The sequence below is a fragment of the Bos mutus genome, chromosome 29 (assembly GCF_027580195.1).
Source record: "Bos mutus isolate GX-2022 chromosome 29, NWIPB_WYAK_1.1, whole genome shotgun sequence".
NCBI classification, from domain to species: domain Eukaryota; kingdom Metazoa; phylum Chordata; class Mammalia; order Artiodactyla; family Bovidae; genus Bos; species Bos mutus.
Window position 1 is genome coordinate 16,828,262 of NC_091645.1, and position 22,151 is coordinate 16,850,412.

The 22,151-nt window shown below is 44.4% G+C and overlaps 1 protein-coding gene across 1 annotated transcript in view; it reads left to right on the forward strand.

Annotated features, from left to right (window-relative positions):
- Positions 1–265: 265 nt before the first annotated feature.
- The window catches only part of GAB2 (GRB2 associated binding protein 2), a 188,259-nt gene continuing 166,373 nt past the window's right edge, over positions 266–22,151 (forward strand). Inside the window, exon 1 of the mRNA XM_070365094.1 lies at positions 266–646. Within this exon, the coding sequence (XP_070221195.1) occupies positions 566–646 (81 nt within the window). The 5' untranslated portion in view covers positions 266–565. The remainder of the gene's footprint in view (positions 647–22,151) is intronic.

The following is a 22,151-nucleotide window of genomic DNA, read 5'->3' on the forward strand; positions in this document are numbered from 1 at the left end:
AGCGAATCACTCATTTCAGCCAGAACCTGACCCACTGAAACCTGAAACGAAGGGGGAATGGACAGAGGAGCAGCCCTCGGGCCCCTGGCTGACGACCCTCTGTGAAAGGTCGATTCACCATCGAGGGCGCGCAGTCCCTGCCCATTACCCCACGCCCACCAAGGGCGCGGCCGCCTGCCCCGCTGACTGCCGGAGGCTTCGGAAAAAAGACCCCGGGGGGCGCGGCCGGCCGCGGGCGCTCCCGAGAGCCTTGGGTCCAGGGCGCGAGGCGGTGTCCGCGTCTCCGCAGGCGGCCCGCCCCGGGGGCGCGGCGGGCTGTGGGCGTGGCGAGCGCGCGCCGCCCTTCCTGCCGGGGCGCCCCCGCCGCGGCCGGGCCGGGAGAAGGCGCGGGCGCGCGCGAGGCAGCCGGGCCGCGCCGCCTCGTCCTCGCCCTCGCCCTCGCCCCGCGGCCGCCGGCCGCCCCCGCCCCTCCCCTTCGCCGCGAGCCGCGCACCGCCGGCCGGCTGAGCCAGCGGCCCGCGCCCTCGTCCGCCGACCCCGCGGCGGGCTCCGGGCTGCCGGCAGCATGAGCGGCGGCGGCGGCGGCGACGTGGTGTGCACTGGCTGGCTGAGGAAATCGCCCCCCGAGAAGAAGTTGAGGCGCTATGTGAGTGCGGGCGGGGGCGAGGGGCGCTCCGCGGCCTGCCTACGGGCCGGGCTCCCCGGGAGGGTTCGCGGAGGCGCGGGCGGGGGTGCCGGGAGCGGCCGGCGCGCCCCGCGACCCGGGGCTGCTGCACACCTGTCACAGGTGCGCCGCCGAGGGGCGGGGCGGGCGGGCGGCCAGGTTGAGGCTGCGGCGCCTCCCCGGCCAGCCTCCCCGTAAACTAAACCCCGTATTGAAGTTTGTATTGATTGTTTTCATAGACCGTAAAGAGTTGATTCCCGCGGCCGGGGGGTCCGTACTGACCCCGAGCGGCTCCAGCCTGCGGGGCTCGGGGAGTGGGCGGGAAAGGGGGGACGTAGGCCGAGGGGCCGCGCGGCCGGGCCCCCCACAAAGGGCGACGCGCCTCCCACCCTTTCCCACCGCGCTTTCCCTGCCCGCCCCTCCCGGTGGCCGCCTGCTTCCTTCCAGTCCACAGCCGCTGCATCACGGGCAGCGTCAGCAGCATGTGCAGCCCTTGTATTAAGTGACTCATTTGTTTGTCCCCCTTCTTTGCCTTTATGCTGTATGTCTCTCACATGCATCCCCCCACCCCGCGAAGGTGACACTGCAGTTTGGTCTGCTACTACTGGCCCGGCTCTTGTGTTGTACAGCCCTTTGGCGTCTGGGGTCAGGAGAGATCAAGGGTCTCAGTTGCCAGGTGGTGCTAACCGACAGAGTTTACTGAAATTACCGGGACAGCCGCTCCCTTTTAAGTGAGAGGCTCCACTCCTGGGGAGGGTCGTGCAGCCTGGTGTGAGCAGTGAGTGGTCTGGTCCCCCTCCCCTCCCCGCCCCCCCCGCCCCGGTCCCACCAGAAGATGCCTGGCTTGGTGGGGTCAAAGTACAAGATGATGCCAGTGACTGAGATTTGGCTGAAATCAGCCTTGGGTTATTCGACTGAGTTTGGAAATAGAAGTAAGGTCGCTAAAAGATGTCCGGGTCTCCCATCCTCTCCTCTTCCCTTGCTGTGAAATGCCGTTGTTAAACTGCCTGTCCGTGCTGGACTCTGGGATCGTTCCCACAGCATGGAAGAGCGCTGTTGCCTTCCAGCTGCAGTGCATCAAGGGAGCTCTGAATAGACCCTGCCCGCTGTCAGCTGCACCCGTGGCTGTCCACAGGGGAGAGGCAAAAGCTTACCAGAGTTTCCTGTCTTGGCTCCCCAGATCAGAACCAAGGGACTTCTGGCCTCTGGATTGAGGAAGTGACATTCTGTTTTTCAAAGGAAGTGTTGTTGGGGAGTGCAAGTGAGTGTGTATGTAAATGAAATCAGGCTCTTATTTAGATCATCTGCTGGCGGAAAAAAAAGACTAAGGATTTAGCACATGACTTTCAAAAGTGGACACAGATTTTAAATATAGAAGGTATGAGACAATAAAGTGTTCATCTCAGTTTTAAAGCTCATTTTCAGAGATGTCCATGTAGCCAAAGAACTATAGTTGTTAAGAAAGAAGCTTTTCTCCTCTTGAGGGCCATATCAGTTCCTTAGCAAAGGTGCATTTTTATATTAGCTAAGAAGAGTAATTTGCTATTAATCTTTTCACAAGTGTAAAGCAAACAAACAAACAAAATCTTCGGCCCCAAGAGCTTCAGAAGACTGTCAATCAAAGTGTAATACCATCCCTTACCAGAGCTAGTGGAATAAAGTATCCAATAAAAATGAGACTTAATTGTCAAGTTAGAACACTGCCCTAAACAACCTTGAAACTTTGTTTTTGAAACAGTTCGCAATTTGACACTTTATCTACATTGACTGATAACTACTTCAACTCTATCACCCTGACTCTCATGATCTATTTCTTGGGTATTTTTGTTTCCAAGCAACTTTAGTTCAAAATAACCGGGTTCAGAGGCTTTGGGGTCAAGCACCTTTTGCCCTCATTTGAAGTACTTGACAGCCTTAAGTCATAAGATGACTTCAGCCTTTTCGTTATCTCCCTCGTACTCCAGACCATAAGGCCAAACTGGTAGGTTTTCTTAGGCTAGGGTGTGATGTGTTCCATTGGTATGACTGGAAGTCTCCCCTACTGTGGATGTTCACTTAATTGAAGCTGAGCTGGTTTGTGTAACCCTGTCTTCCTTTACATCTTCTTTTCTTTGGGGGTTTTGAGAATTTCTGTTTTAAGTTAGAACTCTGCCAGCTTCCTCTGTTCATTAGAGGCCCAAGTTCACTAGAACCAAAGTAGGAAATTTTCTAGCCCCATGACTAAACACACACCCCCAAACTGTTGCTTATTCTGTTATATATGTTAGCCATGTGATATTATAGATTGAAGAATCTTTATTATAAGACTGTGTTAGGAATCTGAAACAAAGCAAAAAGAAGTTTATGAAATAGATTACACCATTAAAAAAATTTTTTTTAATCTACTTTTTAGTTAATTTGGGTTGGTGGTAGGTATAGGGGTTTTAAAAAAAAAATCAACTTGAAGCTATGGAAAATGTATGTTAGTTACCAGGATTAACTTTAGGGATTCCTTCATTAATGTGTGGTCTAAGTTATCAATTGTAAGAAAATTTAAAGGGTCTGTTCATTATTTGCTGTGTGCCCTCGAGGAATTACCAAAAAAATGACCTCTGGGAAATGGTGAGTATTACCTCGGGGGCGACATAGTATGGTTGCAGTGAGAGGCTGGCAGAAGGAACTGCCCTCCCATCATTCCACAGTCTGCATGTGTATGTGTGTGCATGCACGTATGCATGGATGTAAAGTTGAAACGATATCTTCTTGAGGAAAATAAAACACGTTGACACACACTGCCCGGTTATTTTCTGTTGTTTTCACTGGGTTAAAATATTAGGGGAAAAGATAGGCAGCAGCACTGCCCCCTAGTGGCTGGTTTGGAGAAAATTGTGTATTGACGCTAAAGAACAACCTGAGTTAAGAAAACTCTTGTTTGTTCAGTAAGCTCATTTATTAAAAGATCTGTGTCCCAGAAACTGTATTAGATTCTGGGAATAGAAGTTAATCCATCCCTTCAGTCTTAGCGGACGACCTTGCCCACCCCTTCACAAAGAAAACCGAAGCTTTTAAGGGAGTACCTGTCTGTGCATACTGCAGTCACGTTTCTAAATTTACCTCTACTGTCCCATACCCACCACATCCTTACCCTGTGATTCCTTCTCCATGCTAATATATTATTTCAAGAGTTTTATATAAGTGGATTCACACAGCATAACTCTGGAGGATTGCTCTTTTCATTCAGCGTGATTCACTGGAGATTCATCCGCATTGTTGTACGTATCACTAGTTAGTCCATTCTTTTTCGCTGCTGGGTAATATTCCATGGCATGGATGTAAAACAGTTCATTTGTTTAGCCACTCACCCACTGGTTACCTTCTCTAACGGCCAGTGTTGTTGAATATCTTTTCATATGATTACTTGCCACCTGTATATACTCTTTGGTCAAATGTCTCTCTTCAAGTCTTTTGTCTGTTATCTATTTGGATTCTTTGTTTTTTTACTGTGGAGTTAAAAAAATTTTTTTTACATATATTTAAAATTATTTATTTATTTACTTTTGGCTGTGCTGAGTCGTTGTTGCTGCACAAGCTTTTCTCTAGTTGCGGCAAGCAGGGGCTGCTCGTCACTGTAGTTCGCGACTTCTCACGGTGGTGGCTTCTCTTGCTGCAGAGCACAGGCTCTTGGGCGTGAGGGCTTCAGCACTTGTAGCTCATGCACTCAGTAGTTGTGGCACACGGGCTCAGTTGTCCTGAGGCACGTGGGGTCAGACCTGTGTCTCCTGCATTGGCAAGTGGGTTCTTCACCACTGAATCACTGAAGAAGCTCTCCTGTTGAGTTTTGAGAGTTCTGTATATGCTCAAGCTATCAGTTCTTGTCAATACATAGTTTGCAAATATTTTCTCCCAGTCTGAAGCTTGTCTTTTCATCTACCAGACAGGGTGAAGAGGAGAAGTTTTTGATTTGGATGAAGCCCTTTTTAGCAATTTTTCTTTTTATGGGTTGTATTATTTTGGTCAAATACAAGAGCTCTGTCTAGCCCTGTTGCAGAGATTTTCTCTGTTTTTCCTTCCAAATATTTTGATTTTATATTTTTAACTTAAGTCCATGATCTAAGTTAATTGTTACATAAGATGTGAGACCTAGATTGAGATTTTTATTTTATTCATTATTTTCATTAATATTAATAGTATCATTATTACTTGGGAGTGGATGCTTGATTGCTCCAGCACCCTTTGTTAACAAGACTGTGCTGCCAGGCTCCTCTGTCCATGGGATTTTCCAGGCAAGAATAGGTAGCAAGTTGCCATTTCCTTCTCCATTTGTCATAAAGTAGTTGGGTATATCGGAGAAGGCAATGGCACCCCACTCCAGTACTCTTGCCTGGAAAATCCCATGGACGGAGGAGGCTGGTGGGCTGTAGTCCATGGGGTCACTAAGAGTCAGACATGACTGAGGGACTTCACTTTCCCTTTTCACTTTCATGCATTGGAGAAGGAAATGGCAACCCACTCCAGTGTTCTTGCCTGGAGAATCCCAGGGACGGGGGAGCCTGGTGGGCTTCCGTCTCTGGGGTCGCACAGAGTTGGACCCGACTGAAGTGACTTAGTAGTAGTAGTAGTAGTTGGGTATATTTGTGTTGGTCTGTTTCTGGGTTCTCTGTACTGATCCGTGGGTTCCCATGTGTCTATCCTTCTGCAATACTGCATACTGTTGATAACTCTAGCTTTTTGATAAGTCTTGAAATCTGGTACACTAATTCCTCCACTTTATTCTTGATCAGAGTGTTCTTAAATTTTTCTAAAATTTGACAGGTCATCACATCGTTAGAAAGCTTGAACAATATTGAAGTATAAATAAAAATTACCTGTAATCCGTTGACCTTGAATTTTTCTTTAAACTTGTCTTCTCAACAGAGATTGTGAATGTAACAAATATAGTTTAGTTCAATAATTTATCAAGCAGCCATTACATGCCAAGCACTCAAATCCTGGGATTACAAAGAAGAAAAAGAAAGGCCTCCTGGAGAGATGCCATAACTAGAAGGAAGCCAAGAGAGGAAAGCTTTCCAGCCAGAGAGACCACTGACAGTGGAGGCCAGGTGGCCAGGACCTGGGTGGTGTGTGTCCAGGGACACAAAACAGTTCAGTGTTGCTGGACCACCAGCAGGATGTTGAAAGTAGAGGGCTATGAGACTGGAGAGGTAGGCGAGAGAGAACATGTGGACGGAGAAGCAAAAATGGTCAACAGTTCATGAAAATGAACTCACGGTCAGGAATCATTAGGGAACTGCTAATCAAAACCATTATGAGCTATCCCTTCACCCCTGTTAGAGCAGCTGTTCCTCAAGAAGACCAGAGACGACAAGTATTGGCAAGAATACTTGCCACTGTAGAGTAAGGGGAACCCTTGTTTTAGTGTTGGTGGGAATGCAAATTGTCACAGCCACTATGGAAAACAGTATGGAGGGGACTTCCCTCGTGGCTCAGTCGGTAAAGACTCCGGCTGCAATGCAGAAATCCACCTGCGATTCAGGAGACCGGGGCTCAATCCCTGGGTCCGGAAGATCCCCTGGAGAAGGAAATGGCAACCCACACCAGGATTCTTGCCTGGAAAATCCCATGGACAGAGGAGCCTGGCAGGGTGGGCTACAGTCCATGGGGTCGCAAGAGCCAGACAGGACTTAGCGACTAAACCACCACCACCACACTAAAAATAGAACTGTCATAAGATCCAGAAGTTCCACTTCTGAGTATATATTCAAAGGAAGTGAAAATAGGATATTGAAGCAATACCTATACCACAGTGGTGATTGCAGCATTATTCACAATAGCCAAGATATGAAAACAATCCAAGTATCCATCAGTAGATGAATGGATAAAGAAGATGTGATCCCCCCCACACACACACACAATACAGTAATATTCAGCCACGAGAGAGAATGAAATCCTACTATTTGCAGCAACTGAATAGACCTTCAGGGTATTATACTGAATGAAATAAGTCAGAGAAAGACTAATACTGTATGGTCTCACTTATGTATGGCATATAAAAAAGCCAGACTTAAATCGTAGAATTTAAGAGACCAGGGGGTAGGGAAATTGAAGAGATGTTAATCAAAGGGTACAAACTTCAGATCAGAAGATGAATAATTTCTGGAGATCTAATGTGCAGCATTATAATTTTAGTTTATTGTACACTTGAAAATTTCTAGGAGAGTATATCTTAAGGGTTCTTGCCACAGAAAAGAATGTGATGTGAATGAAGGTATTAGCTAATGCTATAGTGGTAATCATATTGCAGCATATGTGAAAAGCAAACTTGCTCAGTCTTGTCTGACTCTTTGAGACCCCATGGACTATAGCCTACCAGGCTACTCTGTCCATGGGATTTCCGAGGCAAGAACACTGGAGTGGGTTGCCATTTCCTTCTCTAGGAGATCTTCCCGACCCAGGGATTGAACCCGGGTCTCCCGCATTGTAGGCAGATGTTTTACGGTCTGAGCCACCAGGGAGACCTGCATGTGAATCATATCAAATCGTATCAGCATAGGATACATATGCAGCTATCAGATCAGCATGTTGTATACCTTAAGCTTAGCACAGTGTTACATGTCGATTATGTCTCAACGCTGAGGGGAAGAAAAGAACAGGGGAGAAGGGAGGTCTGCAGAAACCAGAGAATTCAGGATTTGTTTCTAGACCATCCTAGGCAGCCACAGCTGTATTCCAACGTATTATTTGAGTATTTAAACAAAAGCTCTTTCTAGTTCCAGTTCCTAGGAGAGAGAAGCATATGCAGATTCCTTTTAGCGGTTTTGTGTTCTGTGGTCTTAATCACTGGATTGATTCTTTGTGTTCACAGCATCAGAGAGACTGCTCCATTCCAGGGCCAGTCTCCTGAGCTGCTTGTCACCAGCACTGGATCAGCATTCCTCATTTGGAAGCAACCCATATGTCTATCAACAGATAAACAAAGTGTGGATATACATATTAGTGGAATGTTATTCATCCTTAAAAAGAAAGGAAATTTTTACACAAGGCCATGATGCAATGTGGATGAACCTCGATGACATTATGCTAAGTAAAATAAGCCAATCCCAGAAGGACAAATTGTGTAATTCCACTCATATGAAGTACCCAGAGGAGTCAAATTCATAGAGGCTTGCCAGGAACTAGGAGGAGGGAAGAATGGGAAGCTGTTGTTTAATGAGCAGAGTTTCAGTTCTACAAGATGAAAAGTTCTTGAAGTGGATGTTGATGATGTTAGCACAAGAGTGTGAATATTTAAGTCACTGAACTGTACACTTTAACATGGCTAAGATGGTAAATTTTATGTTATATGTATCTTTCCACAAGTTAAAAGACCCCTTATTTGTTAGTACTCGGCACTGCTAGTACTTATCCGAGAGAAAAAACAGGATGGAATCTCCACAGCCTTGAATGATAATGGAATGTTCTTTCAGGGATCTAAGGACCAGAGGGCGTAAAGTTGTACAAACCAGGAAGGCACGCCTGCTGCTTTGCTTAATGAAACAGCTTTGATGTTGCTGTCTATCTCTAGCTGACCTTTCTGTAACTGGAGGGGAAAATGGAGGTTATGGTAACCTCAAGTTTATGAGAAATGCTGAGAGTATAGGTTCCTGAGCAGGCTAATTGCCTGCATCAAAGCTAACATTGACACTTGTTTATAGGGTGTATTTTGTATCTTTTACCATCCAAAGGGCATAAATCAGTACTAAACCCTGCCTTCAAGGAATTTACAGGCTACAGATACCAGAAATACACATGTGAAACAGAGCAATGTCCTTATATGGAGTTGTGTGGTCCAGACAACAGGTTTCATGGAGGTGAGAGCTCTTAGCCTGGAAAAAGATTGAAGAGCTTCCTGGAATAGAAAGTTGGGATGTGAGTTGAACTCAAAAGATTTGGACTTAGAAAGGAACTTGGAAATTAAAATGGGTAGTGGGCAGTGTACATGGCATTTGAGAGGCAGTGGAAATCCATCCAGACTGGAGGAGTCTATAGCAGAAATCAGAGGATTGAGAAGTAAGTGAAAGCTGAGAATAGTCCATAAAAGTAGTCCTTAGATGGTAGGATGACATTTATTAATGAAGAGCATCACTCTAACTCCGGAAGGTTTTGCCTTCAGATAGCCACTCCTTCAGTGCGAAATGTCAGTGGTGTGTTGACACTGTTTATCTTCAGAAGACCTCTGTCTTAGTGTTTCAAGGGGCTCTGAGTCCTTGGGCAAATGAGGTGATTTTCTGAGTCTGCTTCCTTGTTTGTAAAAATTGGCGAAATACATCTTACCTCTCTGGGTTTGAGAATTTACTGGATAACATGTGGGGGAAAAAAAAAAAACTTAGCATAATGTCTAGACTAGAGTAGGCCTTTAATATTGAGGGATGTGGCAGTAGGGTCTGATGTTTGTTTATATTTCTTAATTATTCCATAGGCATTTAGGACATGAGCATGGTTGTCTTCACATCCCTTTCAAGGTTGAGTTAGGCCTGAAGTTCACAATGACAGAATGTAAGTGGAATTCCCAAGCTAGATATTACAATTACATCCAATTGTAAGGAGTTATTTTTTTTTCCCCAAAAGGAACATCCCAAGGGTCACCTGATCTCAAGGAAGGAAAATGAAACCACATGGGGTTTTGTCTGCAGCTATAACCTTGTGTGCTAAGGGATATAAAAATTAATGTGTGATTCAGGAACCCATGTTTGAGAATGACTTAAAATGCAAAAACTCACAAAGTGGTAACCCTTTAAAGCTCTGATGTCTCCTACCTCCCAGGCCCCTCCAAAGTGAGCCTTCTTTTTGGCTTGTTTCTGTGGCACTTTTTTTCACTTCTAGTTTGGACGCTCAGGCTAGGCTTTTGTCTGTCTCCCTTTGCGAGATTATGAACCCTTGCATTACAGTGTAAGCACCAGCTGTAAGCAAGGCACGTTCAAAGTCACTGTCATTTTTGCTTTACAACTACCCCCCCCCCCAGTTTATGTTTGCTTCTCTTTTATCTACCAGTTGTCAAAATTTTGGATTTAATAACTTTCAAAGTGATTAATTAAGGTGTTTTGGAGTAGTATTATGAGCTGACATATTTATACACATTTGATATATTTGAACCGGCTCTGGTTGTTGTCCTTACTGATGTCCAGCTTGTACTATCTTTAGCTAGTGGGAGCCTGTTCAAGTTGGTTTCTGGGTCCTTTTGACCTCACCTTACTAGCATTTGATAGTTTTCTTTGTTATCTGATAACGACAAGATGTTCCAGGCCTATCTTGTACAAAGATGTTCCAGGCCTATCTTGTACATTTCTGATCCAGACTTGGAATTAGCCGTTTCCTGTAAGAATTCTTTTAGTAAAAATGGTATCTAGAAACCCTCATGGGCTTGAAGGGGCGCTCATTACTTTTGTGTTGGTCACACACACAGTTCCAAATACTATCAGGACTTCATCTCATTGGCTTCATCTGTCCCTTTTACTGTTTCTTTGCTGGAATATTTTAAAGTAAATTTCTCGCCATGTACATAAGTCTTATAAGCATATATGTGAAAACAAAGGAAAAAAAGATGTGTGAATATACCATCCCTTATGTACACATTTCCCCCGGTTAGACGAGGATGTTACTTCAAGTTATTCACAGCTGTAGGCAGTATAGGCTCATTGTGTTATCAGGTGGAGCATCATCTGAGAGTTTCACCCTAGCTGGCAAGTCACAGCGTTGAAGTATCATTAAGTGTCACCACGGGACACTTGAAAGGTTTTCTTGGACAGGCAGTCTGTATATCTTTCCTTAGCCTACCTTGGAGAAACATACTCTTTGGAGCTTGGCTGACTTACAAGAGCAAGGGAGAGAGCTAAGTTTTATATACAGTAGTGAAGAGATTAATCTTCTTTTGAGGACTATAGGAATGAATCTGTTACTTTGATCTTTTGACATAATTTTCTAGAGGAAAATATGAATATAGGCTCAATAGATATATAATTTTTTTGCATACCAACAAAGGCTACAGTATGTTAAGTTCAGTGCCCATTAGAAGTCTATCTGAAGATGCTATCATTAATGAATAATGGGTCTGCAGTGTCCGTGGTATTCCCTTCAGAGTTTACAGTCCTGCTGGGGAAGCAGTGTGGATTTTAATGGCAGACAATACAAATGGCAAAGAGCCCAGGAGAGGTTGGAATAGTGTGGTCAGTGATGCCAGTGTCACAAGACATACGTCTAGATTTTACTTGCTGAGGAATCTGCCATTTCACCTTTCTGCACCCATTTCCTGATGCATTCTTAGCTCTGCGTTCATGTGTCACCTTGTGGCTGCCTTTCCTGCCTTGTCAGCCCCGTCAGAATGAGTTATGGAACCCCTTCTCCGTGCTCCTGTGTCTCTGTGCCCTAGCAGCACTGGTAATCTGTGCTGTGCTTTCCCCAGGATGGTGTCTTCTGGAGTGCACCGTGTCCTTGCTCATCCTTGTAGCCCAGGTGCTGAAGCCCAGTGAGTCACTGGTTGACAAGGACTTTCTGTGCTTTCAGTGTAGCAGTGCTAGTCGCTCAGTCGTGTCCGACTCTGTGTGACCCCATAGACTGCAGCCTGCCAGCCTCCTCTGCCCATGGAACTCTCCAGGCAGGAGTACTGGAGTGGTTGCCATTCCCTTCTCCAGAGGATCTTCCTGACTCAGGGATCGAACCCAGGTCTCCTGCACTGCAGGCAGATTCTTTACTGTCTGAGCCACCAGAGGACTTTATATGTTTTTAAGTTTTGAACAAATATTACTTTAGGGTTGGTTACATTTCTTTGGAGAATAAAGAGCTTGAGCTAGAATTGGACTGAAAGAGTGGTGTTTTGTTTTTTTTTTTTCTTTTAGCAGCAATTTGTGGAAACTTTGGGATAGGCTGTAAAAATTGAATTTTTGGTAATATTTAAATTTTAATCATGTAATAAACTTATAAATACAGATTATTATTTAAAAAGCAGAGACATTAATAAAAAGCACCTGTAATACCTACTGTAGCACCTACTATAGCATAAACATTGTTAACGTTTTAGTGTATATCCTAATCTCTTTTTTCTTATGCTTATATGTGATTTCTGTATTTTACAAAATCGGAGCAAGACTGTACCACCTTTTGTATGCTTAAGTTAATATAGTATTGAAAGTATCTCCCTGTGACACAAATGGTCTGCTAAGACTGGCTTTAAATGGTTGCTCTGGCATAATGTGTCACGTGTGCTGTGCTTAGCCACTCAGTTTGTGTCCGGCTCTTTGCGACCCCATGCGCTGTAGCCCGCCAGGCTCCCCTGTCCATGGGGATTCTCCAGGCAAGAGTACTGGAGTGGGTTGCCATGCCCTCCTCCAAGGGATCTCCCCAGTCCAGGGATGGAACCCAGGTCTCCCATCTTGCAGGCAGATTCTTTACTGTCTGAGCCACCAGGAAAGCCCTAATGTGTCATAACACAGAGCTTCTCAAGCATGTGTAATGTAAGGACACTTTATAAACATTTCTTACAGGTTCTTGATGTTGAATTAATTTATCTTTATTATTATGTTACCCAAATGTCTGTAAACAAAAACTATGATGTAGAAATGTTTTCTTACAGCCCTTCTACAATTATTAAAACAAAAAAATTTTACAGATTTAACTTTGGAATCAATATAATTCACATTAGCAACACTGGATATTTTGCTGAAACTAAATTGTTTAAAATGTGGATATAGCCCTTACTCTTATGGAGGCTGTCTGCTCTGTGTCCCATTCCTTTCTTTGTTTGACCTACAGTGAGTTTGTCTAGCAAGCCATTTATTTTGCTTTTAATAAGTATGACCACATTATTTATATGCCATCACCTCTGTCCTTCTTTCTCATTAGTCATTAGTGTATCAAATTTAAAGAAGTGTTGTGTTAGTTACTCAATCATGTCCAACTCTTTGCGGCCCCATGGACAGCAGCCCGCCACTCTCCTCTGTCCATGAGATTCTCCAGGCAAGAATTCTACTGGGTAGCCATTCCCTTCTCCAGGGAATATTCCCGACCCAGGGATTGAACCCACGTCTCTGGCAGTGGCAGGCAGATTCTTTACCACTGAACTACCAGGGAAGCCCTGAGCAAGTTTCTTGATCTTTCCAGAGCTTTCATTTCATAATCCGTGAAGTGGAGACAGGGATAACTTTAACCAGTTAATTGCATAATTTTAACTCAGAGGAGTGTAAGCATGAACGTTTTTGCCCTCCTCTAGTCAGAACTCCCAATTGTGCTTTGTCAAAATCTCCGTTTCCTCTAGGGCAGGGGTTCCCAACCTCCAGGATCTAATGCCTCATGATTTGAGGTGGAGCTAATGTATTAAGAAGAGAAATAAATTGCATAATAAATGTAATGCACTTGCATCATCCCAAAACCATTTGCCCTCACCGCAGTCCGTGGAAAAATTGTCTTCCTCGAAACCAGTCCCTGGTGCCAAAAAGGTTGGGGAGTGCTTCTCCAGGGGCCCGATCCCTGATGAGACTGAGGGCAGAGTCCACAGGCTTCTCGGTCACCCTGGGTTACTGAAAGTGCATCATTGTAAAATCTCACTGTTACCTGGTTGAAAGCTTTTCCTCCTCCTAGTACTGTCCAGACTTGTGACTCTGGGGCTGTGAAGTGGGAAAAGGTAGATTTGGTCTGTCTTTCTACTCTTCTTCCCTGTTCCTCTCCTCAGAGAGTTTGGGGGTGGGAGGATGTATATGTATGTCTGGAGTATTTCTTCCCTGCTCTTGTCTCGGCTCCAGTGGTTGGTGTGTAGGGATGGGCTAGAGGGAGAGGGCCAAGAGTAAAGTGTCCCTTACATGGCTGCCCTTGGGTCCTCCTTGATGGCACCTGCTGGTTACCTGACCAGCACTGCCTGTGTGCACTCCCCGCACTTGTAAGCTCTCTAGAGAACAGGCTTTTCCCCACTGTGTGTTCTCCAGACACTGAGAGGAAACTGGTGTTCCGTTCTTTCAGTTTCTTGTAGGCCAACCCTTCCCTCTGCTGGCACCCCACAGCTGGAGTCCACTTACCTAATGTACGGCTGTCTTGGTTGGGAACCTGGCAAGAGGGCTTAAGGTCCTCAGGGTCCACGGGACTCCTTGATGGAGGGGACGCACGTTCATGCCAAAGCATGGTTCAAGCAGCACTGGTGCCCCTTCTCATGCCGTTCCTCCCTTTCCCGTCCAGGATGATCCAGGGCAGATCTGTCAGTCAGTGCCTGAGCAGATGTTCACCAGGCCTTACAGTTTTTAAAAATTCTTGTCCCAATTCTTTTTTGTGCGGCAATGGCACCCCACTTCAGTCCTCTTGCCTGGAAAATCCCATGGACGGAGGAGCCTGGTGGGCTGCAGTCCATGGGGTCGCTAGGAGTTGGACACGACTGAGCGACTTCACTTTCACTTCTCACTTTCATGCTTTGGAGAAGGAAATGGCAACCCACTCCAGTATTCTTGCCTGGAGAATCCCAGGGACAGAGGAGCCTGGTGGGCTGCTGTCTATGGAGTCGCACAGAGTCAGACACGACTGAAGCGACTTAGCAGCAGCAGCAGCAGTAGCTGCATAAGCTCTGTAACTGACTGACTTGGAGAAGCCCACTGTGGGAGGAGGGAGAGCATCACCCCAGAGGACCACACAACACACGAGGTCAGAGGAGCCAAGGCCCCCTCCAGTTGCTGCTCTTCCTCTGCGGATGGGGGAGGGGGAGGGGCAGTGCAGGGGCACAGGGGGTTGGATTAAAAAGGTTTCACACTATACTTTATTAATAAAATCTTGAATGAGCCCAGCCTCAGTTATTGACTGCTCTCTTTCTTTTGTGGCCTCTGTTTGCCAACCTGGTGCAGCTGGAAAAGTCACACTCAGCATTCACTTCAATACCTACTTTATACATTGCTGTGGCATTAAATATGATAGTGCCAGGCACGTTGCAAGCCCTCTGTAAGCGGTACTGTCACAGTTCTCGCAGTCCTGTGTTTATTTGACTCTTCTGTTATTAGACCTTTAGGTGGTTTACTGCTTTCCACTCTTTTAAATAATAGTCTGATGATCTTTATAGCAAAGACTTTAATCCTTAAGAAAAAGTCCTGTAAATGGAATGTCTAGTTCAAAAAATGGAGTTAATTGCATGGGTTTTGTTAATCCAAACTGCCTCTCAGAAAGGATGGAGTTTTGATTTCCCTGATTCTTCTTTGATACCTGATTCTTCTTCGATAACAGGCAGTATAATTATTGAAAATATTTGACAATCTGACAAATGAAAAAGTAGTCCCTTGTTGTAATTTGGATGTATTTGATGGCTACTGGTTTGAATACATTTTCATGTATCAAAGACTCTTTTTTTTTTTTTTTAACAAATTGCTTGTTCAGATACTAGTTGCTTTTTAACACAACTGGGAAGATTAAATGGCTTTGGGTGTGAAAAAAGGTGGGGCAGGGGGCTTCTTAAAATAGCTTGAACAGGGAATCTCCAGCAGTAGGGAGGGAAACAAATGACCAGACCTGACCAGGCTTTCCTTTTACTTAGTCGTTGCTTTCTGAGAACTTTTAGCTCCAACTCCATAGATTTCCGCCGGGCAGGCTTCTCATCTCGATTCAATGGCAAGACCTCCCTAGAATGTCACCTGCTTTGTGCCACTCCCAGGTCCCCTCCTGAAGGACATGTAAATTCTCACACCATCCCCCCACTCCTTTGTCCAGCTCTTAGGATGTTGCTGTGACTGTGTTTTTAGACTGCTCCTCTTAATTACGTGGGTATCTCAGAGGCAGCAGTTTTGTTTGTTTGGTTTTGACCTCTGGTGTTTGGCACACAGGCACTTAGGCAAGAAGTAAGGTGACGAGTAGGAACCATCCTTTCTCTCTGGCAGCTCACAGTTTATCAAAGAAAGTAGACATCTAAACTTAATATAATGGAAAGCATTTTTCTGTACTCGGGGTTGTGGAAAGTGTTGCGGGAGAGTGGAACAGAAGGATTAATTTCACTTAAAATGGGGCCACGCTAATTAAAATAAATAAATAAATAAGTAAATTAAAAAAAAAAAATAGGGCCACAGAGAAAGCTACAGCAAAAAGGACAGTGGAGCTGGGCTTTGAAGAATAAGTAGGTGTTCATCAAGCAGATGGGAGAGGAACATTTCAAGTAAAGAGAACAGCTTATCTAAGGTCTAAAGATACAGGCAGTTGAAGGAACGTATGTAGATGAGGAAGGAGGAAGAATGAGGCTCCAGTGGCTGCCAGGACCCCATTTTCAGTCCTTTTCCTCACCATGATCCCTTTGGCTCGTCTAGAATGTCTCTCCCATAGCTCTCAGACCTTAGCAGTCATTCTGCAGAGTTACTGAATAGCCATTATACACCATGCGCCATGGAAAATAGGCAAAAATGAGTCATTGGGCAACCTTGAATGGCATCATGTGAATGTTAGCTCCATGCTGAAAATCATCACAGGAGTGTGGTATCTTACCTGATGCTTTTTGGACTGCTAAGATTCCACATAACTGAGGCTTTTTCTATTGTAGCAGCTGTGGATAAAATAGATATTCTTAATAATCAAAGGAGTATTCCAGTTTCTTTAGTCCCCCATGATAACAGTTTCTCTCAAACCAGCCTTAGGCAATCAAAGAAAATATAGCTTCATATCTTTTTTACATCATTGATCTGGGTTTCTGTCAGTTCTCGTCTGTTGTTCCAATTTTTTTGCTTCATAATAAATCTTTGGACATGATAAGGCATGCCCAAAACTTCATGGCATAAAGCAACCACTGTTTTGCTCACAGATACTATGGGTCAAAAATTCAGACAGGACATGGGAAGGACTTTTTTCTGCTCCCAAATGTCTGGCACCTCAGCTGTGAAGACTTGAATGGCAAAGGGTCCCTCAACTTCTGGGAACTGGAATCTGAAAAGTGTCAGCAGGGCTGGCATGACTCAGAGGCTTCACTCAGATGGGGCTGTTGACTAAGAGTGTCTGCAAGTGGCCTCTACACAAAGCTGGGGCTTCCTCCCAATATGGCAGCCTCTAAGTAATCAGACTTCTTAGATGGTGGCTCACGGGCTCTGAAAGTGAGGGTCTTAGTGGCCAAGATAGACACTTCATGGCCTTTTTTAAAGGACCTCATCTTTGAAGTCACACAGTGTTACCTTTGCCAAATCTAGTGATCAGAGGAGTCTCAGGCCCACTCAAATTCAAGGGGCGGAAACACAGACTCAAAATTTCTTGGTCGATGGAAAGTCAAAGAATCTGTGGCCATTTTTTTAAAACTGCCATATTAATAGTTTAATTTTTCCAGATAAACAATATCCTTGGACTCTTTTCCAAGTTCAACTTCCTAATCAGAGCTTTTTGAGTAAATACTTCATTCTTCAGAACTCTACCCCCTTCCCTTTCTACACCCCCAAGTCGTACTTGATCAGGTAGAGATTTTGTTGCATCATTTATCTGCAGGCCTTCACCAACCTAGAACAGTGTGGGACAAATAGTTGATGTTTAGTACCTGTGACTGACTGCTTGGTGAGAACGCCTGTTACGTCTTTGTGTGAGTTAGAAGAGGATATCTGTGTGGCCATCCGTATTGATGTCTGTGTGGTGTCCTCTGCTTCTTTATCTAGTTTGGGAAGTATCCTGGCATTGTCTGTTGAGTTGTTACTAACAGTGTCTGTCCTTCGGGAACAATGTGCAGGAAGCCGCTATGGAGGTGGTGGTGCTAGACATTTGTCCCAGAGTCCCTGTGCACTGAGGCCTCTTTGCGCCAACGGCAGACCTCTGCTGGCCCACCAGTCTCTCAGCAGCTTCTAGATGCCCTGAATGCCACGCTCAGACTTTAGAGAGTGGATGGTGCTGCCCCAACCTCCTCTTTCTGGCGGCTGCCTGCTGCTGCCTCCAGTCCCTTGCTCCCGTAGCATACACTGGCACAGAGCTGAAGCTTCAGCTTCAGGAGCCTGAAGGCCACCCACATCTACCGTATGGGAAACTGGAGTCTCAGGATTTTTAAGTTCCGTTGCTCCCTGACTTGAAGCAGGTTTTGGTGACAAGAAGGCATGTGTGTGAGGAGCGGGTGTGTGAATGGGGACTGGGTCTTTGTTTACCTGTTCTGCCCTTTTCCTTCCCCAGAAAGCGGGGGTGGGCGGGGTGGGGGGTGGGGAGGCTTCTCTTTTACTTCCCCTTCCATGGCTGGGGCTTCTCGTATCACATCCTCCTTTCCAACTCAAACCGCTGCAAATAAGGATGCACTTTATAGATGGAGCACATGATGAGAAACTGCTACGTCAACAAGGGAACACAAATTGGGAAGCATTTCAAAGATAGTGAAGCAGTTACGCTCTATTACATTAAGTCCCAAGTGAAATGACCTAAACTGGTTATCAACCAAATTTGCACTACCAGACCACATTTTCACAGCTCCAGGACCATAAAAGGAGTCTGGAGAGTCTGTATGAGGAAGATGGGATGCGTTTGTCAGGACTGTGAAGTGCTGCCCTGTCCTCATTACTGACTTTAAAAGGTGAACCCCTGAGTGTCAATTTTCTCCTCAGTAAAATGGGAATACACTCACATCTTCTGACTGGCAGCTGTTGTGACTCAGATGGTAAAGAATCCGCTTGCAGTGCAGGATTCAATCCCTGGGTTGGGAAGATCCCCTGGAGGAGGGCATGGCAACCCACTCCGGTATTCTTGCCTGGAGAATCCCATGGACAGAGGAGCCTGGCAGCCTACAGTCCATGGGGTTGCAAAGAGTTGGACACGACTGAGGGACTGAGCACACAGCTCAGGTAAGTTTAGCAGGATCGTTACGTGAATGTTTAGATGATGTGTGTGGGAAACCAGTTTCCCATCCCATTCTTCCTGAAGTTTCCTGACACTGTTTCTAAAAGACCTAGGGAACTTTAGAACATACAGATGCCAGCCTACTCTGGTCTAAATAAATCAGAACCTCTGAGGGATGGGGCCCAGGAGTATGTGTTAAAAAGTTAGTTCATGTGACTTTGTGCACCCCCTGATTATACAGACCTCTGCAAAAAAAAAAAGACTAGAAATACAATATTGTAGTGTTCTGGGAGTGAGTCCTTTTATGAGACTCTGTAAGACTTCTTTTTAAATTGGACTTGACCAGGTTAGAAATCACTTATTTACTGCTTGTTGTTGTGGGCTTCAGCATAATAGCCTTGCCAAGCCCAGTTTCAGTTCCAAATGCTTTGTAAACAGAGGGGACAAATGCAAATGGCCTCCTCATTTGCATGAATGTCCCTATCAGGGTTTTCTGTTAACTGGATTTGTGGTTGGTGAGCTCTGAGCCAGCAAGTGCTGTGCTCTTTTGTTATTGCACTTGCCGTGCGTGGTGTTAACATAGACTGTCTAAAGCTGCCTGATCCTAAAATGGATGAATTTGTGTGATGGTGGTTACAAAGGGACCTATATGATCCTTAAGAGAACAAAATAGCATTATCTTGCCCGTGTAGGAAGTTGCTGTGCAACAAATGCCTAAATGCCTGCTGGGTGCAGGGACCTCTGCTAGGCGCGGTGAGGGATAAATGTTATAATGAGGGGTCATATGAAACGGATAACACTGGTACCCTGTGGGGATTTGGCTGAGAAGAGATGGTCAAAGGGACTTTGACTTTATAATGTTTCAGTTCTTTTCTTTTTTACTTTATTAAGATATAATTCACATGCCATAAAATTTGGCACTTTAAAGTGTACAGTTCATTGTTTTGAGCGTAATTCCCATGGTTGTACACCACCACTATTCATTCCAGAGCAATCTCGCCCCAAAAGGAAACTCTGTAACCCTTGAAGTAGCCGTCTCCATTCCATTCTGCATTCCCTCCTCCCCAAAGCTCATGGCAACCACTCTTGCTTTCTGCCTCTGTGGGTTTGCCTGTTGTGGATATTTCATATATGGAATCATATACATGGCCTTTTATGTTCAGCTTCTTCTGCTGAACATAATCATTTCCAGGTTCATCTGTGCTGTAGCATTTACGTACTTCATGCCTTTTTGTCTGAATAATATTCCATTGTGTGCCTATGTCACATTTTGTTTAACCGGTTTAACGTGACTGTTAAAATGAATGCTTGGGTGATTTGTATGGAAACCAGTTTCCCATCCCATTCTTTGTAAAGGACCCAGTGGAATTGTTAGGTCATATAGTAACTCTATGTTTAACTTTTTAAAGAGCTGCCAAATGGTTTTTCTCAATTTTTTTAATAAAAAGAATATATCATGCACTATTTTTGTAGTTATGAATCAATTTTTTAATTGACTTTTAAAATAGAAAATTTTACAGGGTTACTAAGAAGCGTATATATCTAGTTCTGATTGTATTTTCTGGACCTCACCAAGTTCTGTTGCTTCTTAATTTTTTATAAAGTCACAAAATCAGAACAGTAGAACTTCCTTCTGTCAGAGTCTCTAAAAGAAGAAATGGAGAAGACCATGGACTCACGCTTCATGTAAATCTTAGATGTTTCCCCCATAGTAAAATATATGCCGTTTGCCAGAGCGTGTTGACTGAAACTCTTGCCTAGCACTAAACAAATTCTGCCAGTGATCAAGTCATGTGTACACCCCTTTCCTGCTAGATTGCACCTAGAGAGGGAGGAAAGACTAATAAGTCTTGTTTTCCTGTTTATACACCTGGGGCTTCCCAGGCGATGCTAGTGGTAAAGAATCTGCCTACCAGTGCAGCTGACACAATAGACATGAGTTCAGTCCCTGGGTCAGGAAGATCTCCCTGGAGGAGGAAATGGTGACCCACTCCAGTATTCTTGCCTGTGAAATCCCATGGACAGAGGAACCTGGAGGGCTACAGCCCATAGGGTTGCAGAGTCGGACAGGACTGAGCACAGCACAGCAGAGCATATATATGCCCATTAAATATTGATTTGAATTATATTAGCATCCTTATTCTTTTCAACTAGATATTAAGAGGAAAATTCTTTTCTGAACAAAATCCCTAGTTCATGTCTCTGTTATGTGGAGTTTCTCATTCTTCTTTTTCCGCCCAAAGAAGTATGTGTTAAGGCAAGGCAAGAGTTAAGTTTGTTTCTTTTTTTAAAGCAAAAATAAGCAAGACTAGTTGTGGGAGTAGGATTATTGCATTACTTACCGTGAAGTTATGTTCTCTAAGCATATCCATAGCTCTGAGATCAGAAGATTGGTAGAGAGGATTGAGTCAAGAGGAAAGAAAGTATTTTATGAGAATATATTGTGAGCCAAACACACAAATACGTATATGTAGGTATGAGTATAAAATATTTACATGGATTTGCCTGTTCGCAGATAGACTTGCCTGTTCTTATGTATATGGGGTATTGTTCTGAGCATTTCCTGTGTATTTTTTACGTATTATCTCATTTAATCTTCACAGCAGCCGTAAGAGATAGGCACTTTTATTTTCTCTATTTTATGGATAAGGAACTGAAAAATAGGGAAATTTAGGAAATTTGCCAAGTCTTCTCCCTTAGAAAAGAAGGGAAGCAGATTTTTGGCCCCAAGCAGCCTGGCCTGTCTATATAGAATAAGCACATGTCTTTGTGGGACAAGTCCGAGTTTGGATCTTGGCTCTACTGTTTAATAAGAACATGACCTTGGACAGTTTATCTAATCTCTCTGAGCCTCAGGTAGCCAGCAGATTGGGAGTAAAGCTCTTCATTTCCTTTTAGCTCCCCCTGCTACTTCCATGTAAATATGTCTTGGCTAACATTACACAGCCTTTCAGAGGCAGAGTATGAGCGTGATGGCAGATTTCAACTGAAATTTTTTGGTGTTTGGTTGTATAACAAGCAAGCTATTCAGCATGTCCTTTTCTGGCCATGTTACAACGTTGCATTCTAAACTCGCTGTTACTATGGGCTTAATTCTGACCCGGTGGGAAATATTTTAGTAATATGAACTTGGTGAGAGCTTGGGAATATGATGCTCAATTTAGTTTGCTATCAATGAAGAGAGAGAATATAGAACCCCAGACTTTAGAAATGTGTATTTCAGAAAGTGTGTACCTGGAAATCTTGACCAGTGCTTGTACATCTAGAGAAGACACCCAAGGGATTATATCAAAAAAGGAGTGGTCAGAGCCTCAGAGCCCTTTTGGTGTGAGGAAAAGAAGAGGAAGTTGATTACTTTTCTTCTAGCTGTGATTTTTCTTGTGCTAAATTTAGTGTTTGTTTATTTGTTTGTTTGTTTGTTCATGGCTATTCTGGATCTCCACTGCAGTGCTCAGGCTTTCTCTAGCTGTGGCACACAGCTTTAGTTGCCCCACGGCATGTGGGATCTTAGTTCCCTGACCAGGAATCAAACCTGTGTCCCCTGCATTGGAAGGCAAATTCTTAACCACTGGACCACCAGTGTCTTCAGTGTTTCAGTCTGTGAATTATTTATCTTCTTCCTACTTTCCGTGGAAATGGTAGAATTCCCTAATGACTTACTGCCTTTGCTGGAAGCCTGTTTCTAAAGTCAGATCAAAGTTACATTAAATGTATTTTTTCAAAAGCATTCATGCAGAGAATCTGA